We start from the raw sequence: 18,242 nt of genomic DNA, 5'->3' as shown, positions 1-18,242 counted from the left end.
TGACACTTTTAACATATTTAATATCAATGGACTGACATTACAAATATGCATAAATCATTTATCAGAGAAATACTTCTTCTCAGGATAAAACTGCTTAATGACAACAGTGCCTATCAAGGAGAAAAAAGCTACAGCTGTGAGGATTGTCCTCAGTGCTTTAAACCAGCTGGGGTATGTGGGCAGGAGGGACAGGTCATAATGCAATGATATCCCAAGCCCTATTATCACAATTGCAGCAGACTGTGTAATGTCGTGGGAAAAAAGGAGTGCTGTCCAAGCAATCAGTGAGGGAACCACGCTGTTGGCTAAATTGAGCCAGTCGGGTTTTGCTGGACTTCCAGAAGGCAAGGCGAAACCCCAGCGTACTCCACCTAGAAAGGAAACAATGGACGCTCCGTATACAACTTGAGCAAATGCAACTTCGGGAAGATACAGTTCAGTGACAGCCATAAGTAGAGGAGCGGATACAAAAGGTATGAGACCAGATAATCCGAGATAGAGGGCCGGCTTTGGAGCTTTCTTTAGGTCTCTCATGTCATAACGAAGCAAATCAAGTTCTCTTGGTGGACTCTCTTCCTGAGGCCGTTTTTTCGGTCTCTGGCCAGACCAGTGAAATGACTGCGCTCCCAGAACAGCACCAGCAACATGTCTTGGGGGCAACTGTCCATATAAACCTCTAGTGAACAGTGTTGAACAATGAGTGGTCCACGGCCCTAAACAGGCAAACTTTCTGGACACCTGAACAAAGAACACATTTGAATTAAAACAATTGTTTCAATCTTAATGAGAATTCTCATAAACAATGAAAAAATGAAATACATAACGTGTTGGAGGTCTATTACCATTAGATAACACGGATTACTGTTATGAGTAACGTTACTGTTATTCATAACGGAACACGCGTAAAAATACATAAATAAAATTAGATAAAATAATATAATATAAAGAAAATTTGACGGGTAAAATGTTTCACTCACCCCAAAGTTGCCAAGGATGTGACGTCCGATTATACTTGCCAACATTTTACCTGCAATTTAAATAATATGAAAACATTAATCATTCGTATAAGGACAGTTGCTGAAGTGCTGTCTGAATCACATCGGATGTCAAGTTGCTGAACTGAATTGCACATTATAAAAGCTAACAGCACAGAATCAGTGCTTTTATATCTTATGTCAGAAACAGGATTCGATTAAACGTATTAAAACATACCTTGATTTCATATCATAACGTCCTAAAATAAAACGTAGATTTAGTCAGCAGAAGGTCATTACAACGCGTGTGGAAATGTGAAGCCAGACACATCACAACACGCAAAATGCCTGGAAAGTTCTTATAAAAGTCCTACGGAAGAGTCCGGATCATGTATTTAAATTCAAATTAAATGCAGTTATTACTTTTAAAAATGCATTAGACTTTTATAGATGTGATGGAGTCTCATGGGAATGGAGTGTAAAACAATTAAGTACAGTTTCATGTCAACTTAACTAAATTTAATTAATATAAATGTATTATATGTACACATATATATATATACACACATATATATATATATATACATATATATATATATACATATATATATATATGTGTATATATATATATATGTGTACATATAATACATTTATATTAATTAAATTTAGTTAAGTTGACATGAAACTGTACTTAACTGTACTTAATTGTATAATATTATTTGTGGTCAGGTTTGACTGAAAATTAATTCAGAAAAAGAAAAAAGGGACAGTGGAAGACAGATCAAGAGAAGAATACTGGCACAGATCATTGCACAGATGGATTTATATCTAATATAAAGAACAGGATAGCGAATAAGTCTATATGATGTTGGTCATTATCATAGCCATGTTCACACTTCAAATGTATTTATTATGTTTGTTTGTTTATGTATTTATCTCATTCAAATCCACTTTAGATTTATTATTCAAAATGTATGCAATCTGCTACAATTATGTAGTCTGAACAACAAAGAAAAGCACAAATATATAAAGGCTTGTTTAAGTATTATTATATCCAATTATTATTTTCCAAATTAAAATAGTTTTTTTCATATTTGTTTAATCATTAGGCCTATTAACTGAATGACATCACGTACTGTTTGTGCAAAAAAAGGAATGTACTGTTTACCTTATTTGTTATGTTATGCACATGCAATGTTGATACTACAAATAGATGTTTGTGAATTGTTCGAAATGTCTATTAATTTTTCTGGAAAAGCAGCTATATAACAGGTAATATAATACGCAAAGTTGCCACGAAAACCCATCCCTTTTCAGATTTAGGTGACAACTTTGTGCATTTTGTATTAGACCAACGCACACCTGGTTATTTTTTCGTTACTTCACGTGTACAAATGCCTGTGAAATCAGACACCGTGGACTCAATAAATGCTTTCTTGTAGAGCTAATTTGCATTTGCGCCCATTTTGCCATGTTGTTTACATAAGTTTTTGTAACCATTTAACTCAATATATTTCACGAGTAGTTGCAAACTTTAAAAGTCCGCGCTCTGTGTTTTTCAAGCTGGTTTGAGCTGGGGCAGAATGTTATGACGCGTCGAGCGCGCTGTGCTCTGCGATCGATTAGCTCGTCTGTGCAGAAGTAGACAGGAACAAGCTAGATGGATTGGCAAAGTCGGAACGAGTGTGATTAAAAACACAAACAAAATACAGAATCAGATATACGACAACCTCCAAACTGTCAAATTGACTTGACAAGCGGCGCATCGTTGTCTTCGATTAAGTTATTGGGATAGACAAGGGATCAAAAGGTAGGTGTATAACGAAATGTTTATTTGGTTTGGTTTGGTGTCGAGAGGGAGCCATTTTACAACACTTTATTCCTGCTCGGGATGCTAGCTTAGCCTAGTTCGCGCCGTGGCTAAAACAACACGTATTTCGTTACGACACAAGTCGGAGTCGTTATAATTCACCCCTATGTAGCCGTCTAATGATGCCTAAAAGTTTCTTTGCTCTGAAAAGTTTAAATTTAACCAGTCAACGTGGACTAAAAGGTTTATGCACACATCGAATGGCCTACTATGCTAGCTGTGCCGTGCTAGCGAGTGTTCAGCAAGTAAAAAGACGAATTACTATTTACTCGTAATTTGCGAAATTGTCTTGGTATGTTGAACTACTGTATGCGCCAGAACGTTTGGACGAGCACATTAAGTATTAGTTTGCTATTGTCACAAATATATTTCAAAGTCAATTCTACTTCAATCCTGCAGCTAACTCTTAACCTTGCTTTTAGTTTCCATCACTTTACTTTGCAAGTTTGAAACAACAATTATACAAACAAATGGTTTATCTTACTGTAATGTTAGTTAGAAAATGTATGGCCATATTTCATATAAAGTCCCCTGGCAAGGAGATGATTAGCCACGTTAAAAGGATGGCTCACTCAAAAATGACATTTATTTTCATAATTTACTCTCTCTCTCTCTCTTGTTGTTTCAAACTTGTATGGTTTTAGTATGAGAAAAGAGATGTTTGGCAGAATAGTAGACTGACAGCCTCAGTCATCATCATTCACTTTGACTCTTTTTCCATGCAGTGTAAGTCAATCGTTACAAGAGATGTCATTCTGCCTATTATCTTGCATTTTCCTCTGAGGGAGAAAAACATACATGTTTGGAACAACATGCGGATGATAGATGAGTAAATAATGAGCAGAATGTTTATTTCCTTTAAAGTAGTTGTAGCACATTTGTAACCTGTCAAGGCAGCTTATTGTGCTGCCAAACTTTTTTATGCCTGGGTGGTTGTTTCGAAGACAGCATTTGGGACATATGAACATTAATTTTGGTCTTTCAAATATATTGCCTATATAAAAGACATAAATTGGTCTAAATATTGCTTGTTATTTTACAGAGTTGGTCTGCAGATTATTTGTGAAGATCTGGAGGAAGAACGACCTGTTGGATCTGTGACTGCAGGATTTTAAGAGACCCAAGATCTCCCAACATGCAATAATACAATCTGGAGTACACCTGTTGTTTCTCAGTGAATGTTCAAGGTTTGCTTGCACCTGGACGCTTGTGTTTTGTCATCGAGTTTCATTTGAATCACCAATGCACGGTACATCGCGTTTAACCAGAATCTGTGCATATTGGCTTCAAGTTACTCACCTGTGGAAGTTTCTTCTAATTTGATGAACTGGAAGATCGGAAGTGTTGTTAGGAGGCAAATCATATTTACTTCCAATTTTTTCGGTAGCCTAACGTGATATTGGTTCACCAGCCATTTATCAGCCATGTGGGCCGATAATTAAAGATGTCAAGTTTTCATTGTTTGGTTCACTGAAGCATCCAAAGTATGAGCTGTTGAAGGCTAAAGCAATTCTCATGACTTTATAACATAAAGCACTTCTAGCTATTGTGATGTGACAAATCAGCCCCCCTCCCCTTTTCGCCCTGACGTAGCACCTTCGCTGTTTTGATGAGGTGAATATATTCAGATCACCACTTTCCACAAACCAGCATTGTGTGGTACAAACCCACTCTCCGTTTTTTTTTTTGTCGCTGTGTGTGTCTTCAGCCGAAAATGAGTTCGTAAAGGAGTTTCTGAGTGTCAGAGCAGGCACAACGTGCTGCTACCACAAGCCCCCAGAATAAGTGACTGGACTTGTATTCGGTCGCCCTGAATGCACACAGTCATCGTCGGTGAACTAAGGGTGTCGTGGAGAGTCACTCTGGCATTACAGATCAAACACATCCGCTACTCGTCCACAACTACACGCCATTGATCAAAAACAACACGTCACCATCTTTTCCATCACCTAACAATTTCACCTTGGGCTGCACAAGTTTCACTTCCATCCCCTTCTTTGCACCATCCTGGAAACTGGAGTTTGCCTGTGGCAGGAGCTGCGGTTGTCCTGAGGCTTCAAAGCCTGCAAAAGTGCGTTGGTTGGGCCCTCTACACAGACACAGCCAAGGACAGGGCCATCGAACTACAGAGCCTTTGTCTCTGGGGTAAGAAGCCACAACATTTAGCTAGAACGTTTCTTGGTATTGTTTATTTTGCACTCTGAATTAGTTAGCCTACCTCTTACAGTATGTAATGAAATGTGAAATTTGCCATTCAGTAGAATTAGGCTAGTTGTTTTAAAGTTTGTTTTGACAAATCTAAACAAAAATCTTTCATGTCAAGGCCAAGAGAGAAATAAAGCAGAAGTTAGTGTTTTTTGTTTTAATGTTTAACCTAGAAGCTGCTAGCTTGTCTTTAAAAAAAGACATTAAATATAAAATCGGCATGTAATTAATCTATTTTAAAATAAAAAAATGATAACACTTTACAATAATGTTTCATTTGCCAACGTTAATGTATTTAACTAACATAAACTAACCATGAGCAATACATTTATTACTGTATTTGTTAATCTTTGTTAACATTAGTTATTAATAACACAGCTGTTCATTGTTCATGTTAGTTCACAATGCACTAACTAATGTTAACAAATACTACATTTGATTAATAATGAAGCATTAGTAAATGTTGAACTTAACATTAACAAAGATTAATAAAGGCTGTTTAAGTGCAGTTCATTATTAGTTCATTAACTAATGAAACCTTATTGTGAATGAATGAATGAGAAATTTATATAGCACATTTCATAAGTTCTACTGTACACCCAAAGCGCTTTACAATCATGTCGGGGTCTCTCCTGTGTGCAGCATCCACTTGGATTGTAAAGTGTTACCCATTTTTTCACCTCAATGTTTAAATTAAAAATGTTGTAACTCGATATTCCTGTAATATCCTGTAAATAGTAAATTCCTGACTTCTCTCTGGTGATGTATGCTAGAATTCTTCAATCATTTATTCCACTTAAACCCTACCCATCCACTCAAGTCATTTTCTGATAGGTTTGGCCATATGTTGGCCAGCTCCTTCACTCTGTATAGAGCCTAGGGCTGTTACAGGTGTGATTTCTAAAGATACATTTTTCAGTAATATATGTCAAGTTATTGGGCAATTTTTAGCACCTTTAAAATGCATATATAACTGCAAGCAAGCCATTTGAAGGTTGATTTCTCCTCGAAATGTGGAACCACTGGCCCTGTGGTGTTTTCAAAACATAGCCTATTCTCTTCAGCCTGACTCCGCAACATTGGCTCAACCAATGACATGAGTTTCAGGTGAAGACTATCTGTTTGCCTGACCTTTGGCTGATTGGGGTACTTTCCAAACTTCATTTTGCATTTGTTGCTGCTAAAATTTCATTCTTCACCTTTTAAAGAGTTATCGAATATTGCAGGATTTGCTATAAATGATTCATCCATACACATCATTATTTTTTCATATGCCCTTGTAACCTTTTATCAAAAACATTAATGCCCCCCCCTCCTCGCAACAACATCAAGAATGATGATATTTACTCTGGCGCAAATGCTGGGCAATAAGGTTGTCCAATGGCCAGAGGAGTTCCAGTACTTTCCCTCCACTAACCTGTCACTCACACGAGACGATTGCAGAAATTAGCAAACGACAAGGATCCAGTCAAAATCAAGTCCCACCCTACATTTTTAAGTTAAAAAAGCCATTTCACTCAGATATACTAATAATTTGCAATTTCCATTTCATGATGACTTTAAATGTGTTTGCATTAATGGGATATGGGAGGTTTTTTGTTGTAGTAGATTATGGTGACATGATGTTTGTTGCTTGCATTGTCAGTTCAGGCCATGAGGTTTGATGCCTCCATCCACTGACGGGAGACACTGGACCTAAATGGCGCAGCATGACTTTGTTCCTGCCTGGCTTAACTTCTCCACGCCTCAGTCCGCCAAGGTATTGTAATGGATTGTTGACTTTGTATTGACCTGTGCATTTAATTCAGGACAGCTTTACTTAAAGGACTGTCTTAGTTCTCTTGACCCTAATCATTCTTTTCTAAAATAAACTTTAAGTAAAAACTGTCTGTTTAATATGTCTGTGTGATTTATTTATTTATTTCCAGTCCCCTGCTGCCCCCCTTGAGAAGCATGGAGAGCACTTTCCCCGCGGAGACAGCCGGCCGGGAGTTAACCGTCGCAGACACAACTCCTCTGATGGCTTCTTCAACAATGACCCACTAAGAGCCCCTGGAGGTTGCTGAACACGCATCTGACTTCCTCCTCATGTAGTGTTAACCTGCTTTTTGACCTGCCATGTGTACTAGCTATTCATTTTCTCTTCAGGTGATGGATGGCAGCAGCCATCTCTATTGAGGCATGACTCTGTAGACTCTGGTGTTGCGAAGGGGAGTCAGGGGGGATTGGGAGGCGGACCAGGGTGGAAGGAGACCCCCAGCTGGCATGGGGTACCGAGGGGCCAGGAAGGTCCTCACCACCACCATGCTCGGCATATCAAACGTGGAGGAGAAAGGGACAGACAAGGAGGCCACCGACAACGTAATGGAAACTTTCATCCACGCAAAGGTGGCTCATATCAGGACAGATATTCTGATGAGGAGCGCAACGATGACAAGCTCAAGTTTGTTGATGAGGATTTTGTAAGTCATTTTTTTTTCCTCTTTGTTTACTTGTGTAGTGGGGTCACACCCCTACCAGGCATGAGTTCACTGCTTATGTAATTAAAGCGGTTTAGTTATGTCATTCTTTACATGCCTTTTAATGAACTGACTGCTTTGCATTCATGCCTTCTGTTTTCATGTGAATTTTAGCCCTCCTTGAACCCAGAGACAACTGGAAAGCCAGCAAGTCAGCCTCGTGCTGTCGGGACTCCAGCAGGAGTATGGGGTAATGTTGCTTTTGTTTATCGAGTCACCGTGTTCCACTTGCATAGAATTCAAATAGTTACATTTATTGGTTTGTTCTGAACATTTTTTGCAACTTCTGTTACAGAGAACCCCCCTAGTGCTAAGCAGGCTATGTCTAAGATGCTGGTCATTAAGAAAGTGTCTAAGGAGGACCCCAGTGCTGCTTTCTCAGCTGGCTTTGCCAGTGCTGGCCCTCTGTCCGCCAATGGTTCTAAAGTCCCCATCACTGGACCCAGTGTCTACAAGAATCTGGTGCCCAAACCTGCCACTGCCCCCACAAAGGTACGATGTTTGTAATTTGTTACACCAGCTTATTGAATCACATCACTTATGGTGAGATTTTTTCCTAATGTTGTATGTTGTTTTTATTATATTAGGACAATTGTGTCGTTTTCGTTTAATAAATAAAACCTTTGTCTTTTTTTATAGTCAGGCCCATGGAAACCCAATGGAAGGGAAACTAAAGTGGGTTTGCATTTTTCTGGACGGGATTCAGCCTTCACCAGCCCTGTGTCTGTGACCAAACCTCTGACACCCGTCAGTGCACCTGCCCATGGCACTTCTAAAGAGGTAAAATGACAAAGTCAGGCATGGAGGCTGTTTTCTTTTTTTATTAGTGGGTTGTGATTAAACCTGTAAGCTGAGTCATTTTAAAAAGTCAGAACCAATAATTATTTTGTTATGCAAGAAATGCATACAATAATTATTATTATTTCTATAATAAAACGAGAACATTAATATGTTTACAAAATCGTTACCAGATATGTATTTCATGAATCTTGAATAAAACAATTCTTAATTTTTCCAAATGTTTTATTTCCCCCCATTTTATCAGCGACTATATTATACAGTAAAACATGGGGAGCTACTTTCTTAAACTCTTATGCGAGGTTCAGACTACATGATATTTTTGTCTGTTACAATAGTTGTTAATTGTGTCAGAGCATGTGATTTTGACTCCTAAATTTTTGTTGTGTCATGGACAAGAAACATGCTGTCTTTAAAGGGTTAGTTCACCCAAAAATGAAAATTCTGTCAGTAATCACTCAACCTCATGTTGTTCCAACCCTGTAAGACCTTCGTTCATCTTCGGAACACAAATTAACCCTCCTATTACCTTTGGGGTCAATTTGACCCCATTCAGTGTTTAACGTCTCAAAATACATACTTTAAAAAAATTTTTTTGCTTCAAATTTAAAGACTTTTCCTAATTTAATGGGGACAACTGGGTAAACATAAAATTAACATGATGATAGGTTTTCAATGTTCTGTACGTACTTTTGTAGCATCGGTGTTCTTTGGGGTCAATTTGACCCCAGGCTCATTTTGCTGTATAAAACATATAAGAAATATCATTTTTTTTGTTGTTCACACATTGGTGATTAGGCACAAATCCCACATTTATTCTGGATGATATTGAGGTCATTATAAGTTGAGATTTTATGATCTTCAAAAACCTTCCCTCTGCTTTAGGGCCCTAACCTGACATTACCATATAGGCCTACTTGAAGTATTGCGAGAACCACTGATAGTTCACACGATATAGTGGAGGGGGGAATCATAATTCTCACAAGAAATTAGATATTTCCAGTGCCAATTATATATTTCCAGGGAAGGGAAAACATAATTCTTGCAAGAACTTTGATATTTTGTTCCGTGGGGGAGGGGAAAACATAATATAGGGGAGGAGCAAATGTATGAAAGCTTCCACAGAAGCCTTATAAACCATTTCTCTTTGTGCTTTGTGAGCTCTCTCTTTATGCTCTTTCTCAATTGAAAATTACCTCTTAGCAAAGTTTTTTGGGGTTTTTTTTGGGTTCTATACGGACCTATTCGCCAGCAAGACACCAGTCAACCCGCCCGAAATGCAGGACGACGCCATACCAGCCATCCCGTCAGTGTTGACCAGTGAGGTCAGACATGCGATCCAGAACATCCAGAAAGACCGGCGCCAGGGCTGGACGGAATCGAGGCCGAGCTGCTCAAAGAGGGTGGACCGATGCTGTGGGCAGCATTGGACAGCCATTTCAGCCACTACATGGCGCAGAGAAGAACACCAGATCAATGGAAGACGGCCAAGACAGTGCTGTTGTACAAGAAGGGTGACCGCGAACAGCTGAGGAATTATCGGCCAATCTGGCTCCTGCCGACCGTGTACAAGGTCTTCACCAAGGTGCTGTACAACCGACTAGCCAGGCAGTTGGACGAACAACAGCCACCCGAACAGGCCGGCTTCCGGTCTGGCTACAGCACAATGGACCACATCCACGTGCTGAACCAACTGCTCGAACGCTGCCGGAAGTACAAGATGCCCTTGGTACTGGCCTTCGTAGACTACGAGAAAGCCTTCGACAGCATAGAGATCAATGCCGTACTGCTCGCCCTACAACAACAGGGCATCTCCTACGAGTACGTGGACCTTTTGCGGGAGCTGAACAGCGGATGCGCCACCAACATCACCTTGTTCGACCGGACACTTCCCACTTGAATGACAGGGTACAGCTGTGGCCAAATTTGAAATTTTTGCTGCTTCAGTTGTTATGATGTTGATTCACATTTTTCTAGATTATTGTGCAGAGTGATCAGTGGCATTTTACATAATTTTAAAAAGCTTTATCACAAAACCCCAAATTTCACTGTTTTTGTCCTTGGCACCAAATTACCAGCTAACATCATTTTACTAATCATATCATCAGCACATGATTGCTATAAGGAAGGAAGAAGTGCTTCCAATCATTGTGTTCTTCTGTTAGCAATGGTTTCCTCCAAAGAAAGATGGAGGATCATCTTTGCATCAAAATGGCCTCCATTTACCAGATCATCAAGAGCTTCAAGAATAGAGGTTCGGCTGCAGTGAAGAAGGCTTTAGGATGTCCCAGAGTGTCCAGCAAGTACCAGGAACTTCTCCTGAGGAATCAGCTAGGGAATCGTGTCACCACCAGTGCAGAACTGCTCAATATTGGCAGCAGGTGGGTGTGAGAGCATCTGCACAAACAGCGAGGCCAAGACTTTTGGACAACGACCTGGTGTCAAGAAGGGCAGCAAAGAAGCCACTTCTCTCCAATAAAAACATCAAATATTGGCTGAAATTCTGCAGGAATTACAAGAATTGGACAGCAGAAGACTGGTGCAAAGTTAATGTATCTGATTAGAACATCTGGAAAATCGATTGTCCAGAGAAGAAAAGGTGAACGCTACCATGAGTCCTGTGTCGTGCCAACAGTGAGGCATCCTGAGACTATCAATGGGAGTGTCATATTGACCCCAAACCTATCCTTGATAAAATATATTATATAATATAATAAATAAATAGCTATTAAAACACCAAAAATATATATAATTTTTGAATTTTAGATAAATCAGTGACATTTTATAGTGATTTGCTAATTTGTCCATAGTCGTGCAATAGGTATTCTGGATGTATAAGGGGTGGGGGTGGGGGTTTAAATTGGTGGGGTCAAATTGACCCCAGTGGGTAAAAGATGTTGGTAGATTTGAGGGTAACAGGAGGGTTAAGATATTTTTGATTAAATCTGAGAGCTGGCTCACTCCTCCATAGGCTTCTAAAGACGTTATAACTTGCTGGCCCAGAAAATGCATTAAAGACATCGTTAATATAGTCCAAGTGACTACAGTGGCTCAATCTTAAGTTTATAAAGCGACGAGAATACTTTTTGTGCGCAAAAAAAACAAAACAAAAATAACGACTTTATTCCACTATTCATTTCCTTCTCTCTGGGCCTCGAGTTTTTTCACGTAGTGTTTTAGCGTAGCGCGTCTGTGTCTTCTTAATTTGTGTTCCGAAGATGAACGAAGGTCTTACGGGGTTGGAACAACATGAGGGTGAGTAATTACTGACAGAATTTTCATTTTTGGGTGAACTAACCCTTTCGCACGTACGATCACACCGGTGTGATCAGTCATGGCTGGTCCCTGGAGGTGTGATTAGAACGGTCAGTGTATCACGTGATCAACTTCTAAATTCAAATGTGCTTTTGCGCATTGGCTGGCGCTGAGCCAGAGATGGACTTAAACAGAGCTTGTTAGGGCTGGGTAAAAAATATTGATTTCTCGATTTTAATCGATTCTCATTTTTACGAAACAATATCGATTCTTAAATCCCAAGAATCGATTAGTCATCCTGTTTTCAGTTGATGAATGAATGGAACATTGTTGCGCGCATCCCATCCAATAAATCACAATAATCTTTGTGCTTTGTTATTATTGATATGAAACGAAGTCTCAGATTTCAAATTACGTCCATTTTCTTACGAAATTCAAAAACATAATTACCGTTTTGGCGCTGTGGCGTGAGATCGCTCTGGCGCAGCTCAGTTCAAGAGAAGCAGCAGCGCAGAGCGCATATTCTTCTCTTCCGCCTTAATAACACCAGTTACAGCGCGAAATAAACATGAATGAGCATCTGAAAGTGTGTTAAAAGATAGAGTACAACTTATCGAAGTCCGTATCATGTCACATGGAATCGCTCAATCAGTGTTTCGAACGTGGAAAGACGTTAGTAAACAATGTCATGTAACGTCACATTTACCTCAGAAAAAAATATCCAGTGACCATAAACTCGTTAGTCAGCTAGAAAGTTGTTAGTTGTTAGTTGTTAAATATATGCACCATATTACATATTCATTATAATTTTTTATGTTCTTCAATATTTAATGCATGTTTGAATAAATCTGGAAAGTTTTTTATGACAGCCACCATTAAAATTTTTATATAATTTCATATAACTTTATTATTATAAAAATAAATAAGTGTATTTTAAGTGTTTGTATACAAATCAGTTAATTTTTACCTTCAATATTATAGTAGGCTAATGAAGCCTATAGGCTACAACTGACTCCCATAGTTTACAATAATAGTTAAGAGATTTGTTTTCCTTGAGAAAATTTGCAATGTATTGTACCTGATATCCAAAATAATCGATATTGAATCGAATCGAATCGTAATCAAAATCGAATCGAATTGTAAGCTTGTGAATCGAAATCGAATCGAATTGTGAAATTTGTGTCAATACCCAGCCCTAGAGCTTGTTATATGTCAACTATATACAGAGTTTTCAACCACATAATGTTTATTTTAGGTTTCAGACATTTAGATTCACATAAGTACTAAAAAAAACCATTAAACATTAAAATACATTTAGAGTTTGTAAAATACACACTGATGTCTGGAACTGGCATAATAATCGTTTCCAATATAATTAGACACGTTTTATTCATATCAGATACACATTGTGTAAGTAACTTTAAAGTTTACTCTATTCTTCTCCCAGTTCACCGGCCACTTACTTTCATGTATTTCGGGAGAAGTGGTTGAATTCACGTGTTGTAAATCCAACAGATCCGATTCCATGAACTGGGGCACAAACTAACATGGCGGCGCATATAGCTCAACTAACGCGATCGTTATAAAGGTGTGTTTAAACAACAAAACGCATCCACTTGCACATTTTTGACAATCGGAATATCAGATATTTCATGCTATACCTAACAAATTTGTGAATATTTTGAATTAAAAAGGAAAAATTATATAAAAGCAGATCATCAGTCATTCAGCGCTCTTGTGGCTGCGGTGTGTCACGTTACAAGCAATGATGCGTCACCATGGAAACATTAAAGGGACACATTCTAAATAACGGTCGCATTGAAAAACTCACGCTTGGGGGTCAGCCTGAATATTTTTAATTTACGTGTGAAAAGGTTAACAACATGTGTGATGTCATCAAGAAGGCAGAACTAGCGACTAACTTCCAGAAACAAGAGCATAAACAAACAATGGCTACTGAAGCGAAACCCAACACTGGACACGTTCCAGGACAAAGAGGACAGTATGGAGTATTGTTGCCATAGTTCCAAAAAGCTGTCCTCCATTGCATAGTTCCACCAAGCAGCACCCATCTCTCTTTCGTTTCGCCATGTTTAAAAGCTGTGTACGAAAGAGCTTCTGTGCATCACATGTGACAGAACCCATCGTGGAGGACTGGGAAAAAAATAAAATAAAACATGCTAGTTTTTCTCTCAGGACGTTGTGAAGTGTCACAGATGCGGTGTCTGTTGTCGTCCACTATGAAACACTATAAAAGATAAAATGGTTTATTCTTGCTTCCTGACGCCCAATTGTCATCTACAAATACCCTCGAAACTCGGGCTGATATCGTGTTATCTGAACCCGGGATTAAAGGAACTACACTGCAGACCATTTACCGTTCAATAAACACCTTTTTCCAAATCAATAGAAGTCTGATTTTATAGGTTTAATGTATTCAGTCCATTTACTCCATATTCTAAAAGATTCTTCTGTCTGGGTCTTTAAAGATTCCATCACATAGGTGGCTCCGTTTTCTTGTAGCCTGTGTGCTAGCTGCATGGAGAATTAACATCAGTTTCTTATCTTTGTTGTTCCAGCCATCAAGTTAAATATTATCAACATATAAAAATGTACAATTGCATGGAATTGCCACACACAAAAAAAACGTTTCCAAGTTCCTTTTAATCTCTTGCCAGTGAGGAACTGGTACCTGATATTCCTAAATAATATGATAGTGGTTGGCTTCATGTCAACAAATTATTGCCTTGTATCATTGTACAATGTGGACATATGCCAAATACACAAACAGATGGTGATTGAATGAAAAATGTTTACTACATCATTTCTGCATTCTCCAATATTCATTAAACATCAGAATGTTATCATGTTTATCCATAGGAGAATATCAATAATCAACATGTCTGCTTACCCAGCATTTATATTTATCTTTCCATCTCTCTCTCTCCCTCCCTCCATAGCCACCCTCCAGCACCACCCCTCCCATAGACATCACCCCCTCAAGGCTAAAACTGATGCGCCGCAGCACAGACCGTAAGAGTGAGTTCCTGCGTGGACTAAAGGATGAGAGAAACGGGGATATGAGTGACTGCCACAGCCCAGGAGCTCCAGCAGAGGTGCAGATGTGTTCATCTCTGATCTGCTGTTTATTAGCTATAGTAATAAGCAGATTCATTTGCTCATTTTAAGATTGGTGCAGATATTCGCGCTTACATCAGTTAAATTTTTTTGCCATTATATTAGCCATCGGCCACTAGTTTTTCACAACAGCTATTCAATATGAATGATTATAGTGTTTCTCTACTTGAATATGATGCATTAGTTATTGCTTATTTTCATGGTTTCAGTTTGAGTTCACTAAGCCAGTGTCATTTTAATATTATTTATATATTATAGCATGTATTAATGTTTTGAATGATCTTGTTTTTGTTTCTAGTTCTCATTTTAATTGTATTTTTTTAATGTGACTTTTTCTAGGCATTTTTTTTATTATTGTATTTAAAAAAAATGTACACTTATTTTTATTATAGTTTTAAAAATGTCATTTCAGTTAGTTTCTAAATTTCGGTTAGCGCTTAGTTTTTCATCTAATATTTAAATTGTATGTATAGTAAATAGTTTTAGTTAACAATAACAACACTGCACTAAGCAGTTGATTGATTTTGATTCTGCCTCATATTTGTGTTTGCTAAAGCCTTTGTTTGTAATTTATCTTTGTGTTTAGGGAGAGGGAAGCACCCCTGAACCAAAAGAGTTTGGAGAGAGTCATGAGAATGGCATCTCCCACTCTCTCAGTGACTCAGACCCAGAGCACTTGTCCAGCTCTCTGGAGGCAGAACACAGGTCAGAGCAATCTCATACACAAACACTTCAACACATCAGACACACATAAGCTCAGTTCCAAAACCTAGTGTTCCGTCTACATGTGCAAATGACTTCTAATAACTTAAATAGTACGTCTCACGTGACTGATTTGGAATGCTTTACATGGGCACTGTATCATACAAATAGCACTTCCCGTGCATGTGGAAGACAATTGAGTTCACAAGTTGGCCGTTAGCATGTTGCCAAGCTAGCGCTGCAAAATTAAAAGCATAAAAATACAGTTTTAATTTTATGATAATATAATGCATTTTTACTTTTCTGATAATAGAATAAATCTTTTTTTTTTATCTTAATGCATTTCATTAATTAAAAAAAGAAGCTTATTTGCAAGCAAATTTCCCTTGTTTCAACCACAATTTATTTTTTTCACTCAGTTGATTGCAGTTTATTTGAGATTTGATTCCTCATGAAGGATACTTTCAATGCCACCTTATCATTTTTTGAAACTATGTATCTTTGATAATTTGGAAGCACACTTAAGATGTAATGCTACCTCCATAGGCAGCACGCTAGGTTTTTAAAAAGAGCCACAAATTGATCTGCCCACAAAGACAACATCCGTAATCCACATATTCACACATGTGGATCCTCTCTGACAGGTTGCTGAAGGCTATGGGATGGCAAGAATACCCAGAAAATGATGATAACTTCCAGCCCCTCACTGAAGACGAACTCAAAGAGTTTCAAGCTAAAACTGAACAGGTATCGGAAATGCATATAGTGTCACTTTTATTTTTAGTTTATTCTTTGCTTAAAATTAAGTGCATCATGGACATTTATAGTTAACTTCCTGAGTGACTGTGTGTGTGTTTTGTGTCAGATGAAGAAGATTGGTTTTGGGCGTAATGGTGTGCTCTTAAAGCCACGTAGTGTGGCCCTGCTAACCTGGAGGAACACCCCAAACCCTGGCCTGGAAGAGGGCTCCGAATCTGAGACGAGCAGTAGCAGCCAGACCTCCGATGATGATGATACCTAATGTGGCTTTAAACACCACTCCCACATTTCCCTTTCTCTCAATCTGTCTCCATCACACCCAGTTATTTCAAACTAAAAGAAGAGAGAAAAGATTCTTTTCATGGACAAGGAACATCGGTCATATCCCAGGCGGAGAGAAAAAGAAATCACTTGTCACCTCATAGGCGATGTCTTTCTGTTTGATCCCCCCCTCTTTTCTCTCCTTGTCTGCTTTTTGTTCTTTATCCTGAACTAGAAATGTCAAAGAAAGCCACATGCACCCCTCCACCAGATCTTTTTTGTTTTGCTTGGGAAAAAGACTAATTCATAATAATAACACCAATTATAACCGTGATTTAACGTGAAATATGACATCATTCTGAATGTTCTATAAAATGGCTTTGACACCTTTCTAAAAGATTTTTTTTTTTTTTTTTTCTTTTCGCGAAAACAATTCGTAGCATTAGTGTTAAGATGAAACAATCATTGTGAGCCGCTGACTGCGACGTTGCTCTCAGTCCCTCATAGAAATGAACTCAAGCCAGTCATCCCTGCAGCAAGGAAGAACTAAAGCAACACCGAATGGACTGTCACATGCAGTCTGGCAGCTAGAACATCAGTCCATTTCTGGCTCCAGTTTCAGCAAACCCTGCTCATTTTCACGCTTCTCATTCTGCTTCTCATCATACTAATATACCTGATTTCATATGTCTGCCAAGTACACATGTGAGAAAAAACCTTAAAGCTTGTTTAAAAGTTAGTTGCGGAAGAGTATGTTGGGAGCTGGTTTTTGAATAAAGGTAAAGTTTGGATGGAAGGGTCTATGTTTATGTTGAGTTCTGGTACGCCAGATGAACATATAGATGTTCAGTTCACTAATGTTGGGTTCTGTTTTGGAAAAGTTCAAAAAATCATAAACCGACTGTCTTCTTTCTTGCCCATCCATGGTATAAAAGTTTTTTTTCTTCTGAATAACCTAAAAGCTGTTTAATTTAAACCATATTGAAATCCTGAACACTTCAGAGTTCTATAAAAAGCGTTCTCGTGCTTATAGACATAATGCTGTGGCAATCATTTTCAAAAGCTTTACATTCATTGCATGTGGATTGATAAGGGGTATTCAGTAAACACAAGAACTTATTCCCTCACAAATCCCAAATAAAATCTACTCAATGGAATAGAAGGCATTAAACATTATTGGGCTTATGTAATGTTTACAATGCAGGAATTAATCTGATGTCTGTTTTGTAATGACTGAACTTTCTTTGAGCGATTCAATAAGATGGCTTGCACATTTTGTTCTGCTATGTTGTTCCTTAAACAGTTCATTTGAGGTTCATTTTGGGAGCTGAGTTCTATCCCTGCTGCTGGCAGTGAAGTAGAGATCCATCTTTAAAAGTTCTTTATTTCATGAGGGACTGCTGGTGTAAATTGTGCATCTCCTTTTTTTGTACCTTGTTTTTGCTGATAGGGTATAAAATTGCTTTATCACAGATTTAAGTTTCTTTTTTAATTTTGGTACAGCTGTAAAAATTCCCACATAAATAGTTTTTTTTTTCTTCTTCTTTTGTTTGCATTATATTGTTTCTGCAGCCTTGATATTCAGGGTGGATTGTAAAAAAAAATATAAGAATAAAAAATTGTGAGTTTTGGAAGATTAAGATTATTTTGATAACATTATTTACAGATTTGAGAAGATGAAAGGTGTCCTGTATGGGTTTATCTGTATGAGACAAAGCAGGCATAAACTACTGCATCACAATGAAAAGATCGGAGAAAAGA

At 38.2% G+C, this 18,242-nt stretch overlaps 2 protein-coding genes across 2 annotated transcripts; one reads left to right on the top strand and one right to left on the bottom strand.

Moving 5' to 3' along the window:
• On the bottom strand, positions 1 to 1,311 carry tmem69 (transmembrane protein 69). Its single transcript, XM_084129740.1, has 3 exons — positions 1,213 to 1,311; positions 978 to 1,027; positions 1 to 738 (listed from the first exon to the last, which is right to left on the bottom strand). Exons 2-3 carry the CDS (start codon positions 1,020 to 1,022, stop codon positions 55 to 57), a joined length of 729 nt encoding a protein of 242 aa, XP_083985866.1. The 5' UTR covers positions 1,023 to 1,027; positions 1,213 to 1,311; the 3' UTR covers positions 1 to 54.
• A 1,075-nt stretch (positions 1,312 to 2,386) lies between these two features.
• gpbp1l1 (GC-rich promoter binding protein 1-like 1) lies at positions 2,387 to 18,117 on the top strand. Its single transcript, XM_084127881.1, has 12 exons — positions 2,387 to 2,784; positions 3,887 to 4,989; positions 6,695 to 6,808; positions 6,978 to 7,107; positions 7,198 to 7,511; positions 7,683 to 7,758; positions 7,864 to 8,060; positions 8,208 to 8,348; positions 14,582 to 14,737; positions 15,346 to 15,464; positions 16,106 to 16,208; positions 16,327 to 18,117. The coding sequence occupies exons 3-12, from the start codon at positions 6,749 to 6,751 to the stop codon at positions 16,480 to 16,482; spliced, it is 1,452 nt and encodes a 483-aa protein (XP_083984007.1). The 5' UTR covers positions 2,387 to 2,784; positions 3,887 to 4,989; positions 6,695 to 6,748; the 3' UTR covers positions 16,483 to 18,117.
• The last annotated feature ends 125 nt before the right edge of the window (positions 18,118 to 18,242 follow it).

Source organism: Abramis brama, assembly GCF_963993115.1.
Source record: "Abramis brama genome assembly, chromosome: 11".
NCBI lineage: Eukaryota > Metazoa > Chordata > Actinopteri > Cypriniformes > Leuciscidae > Abramis > Abramis brama.
This window is presented reverse-complemented; position numbering and strand designations above follow the sequence as displayed.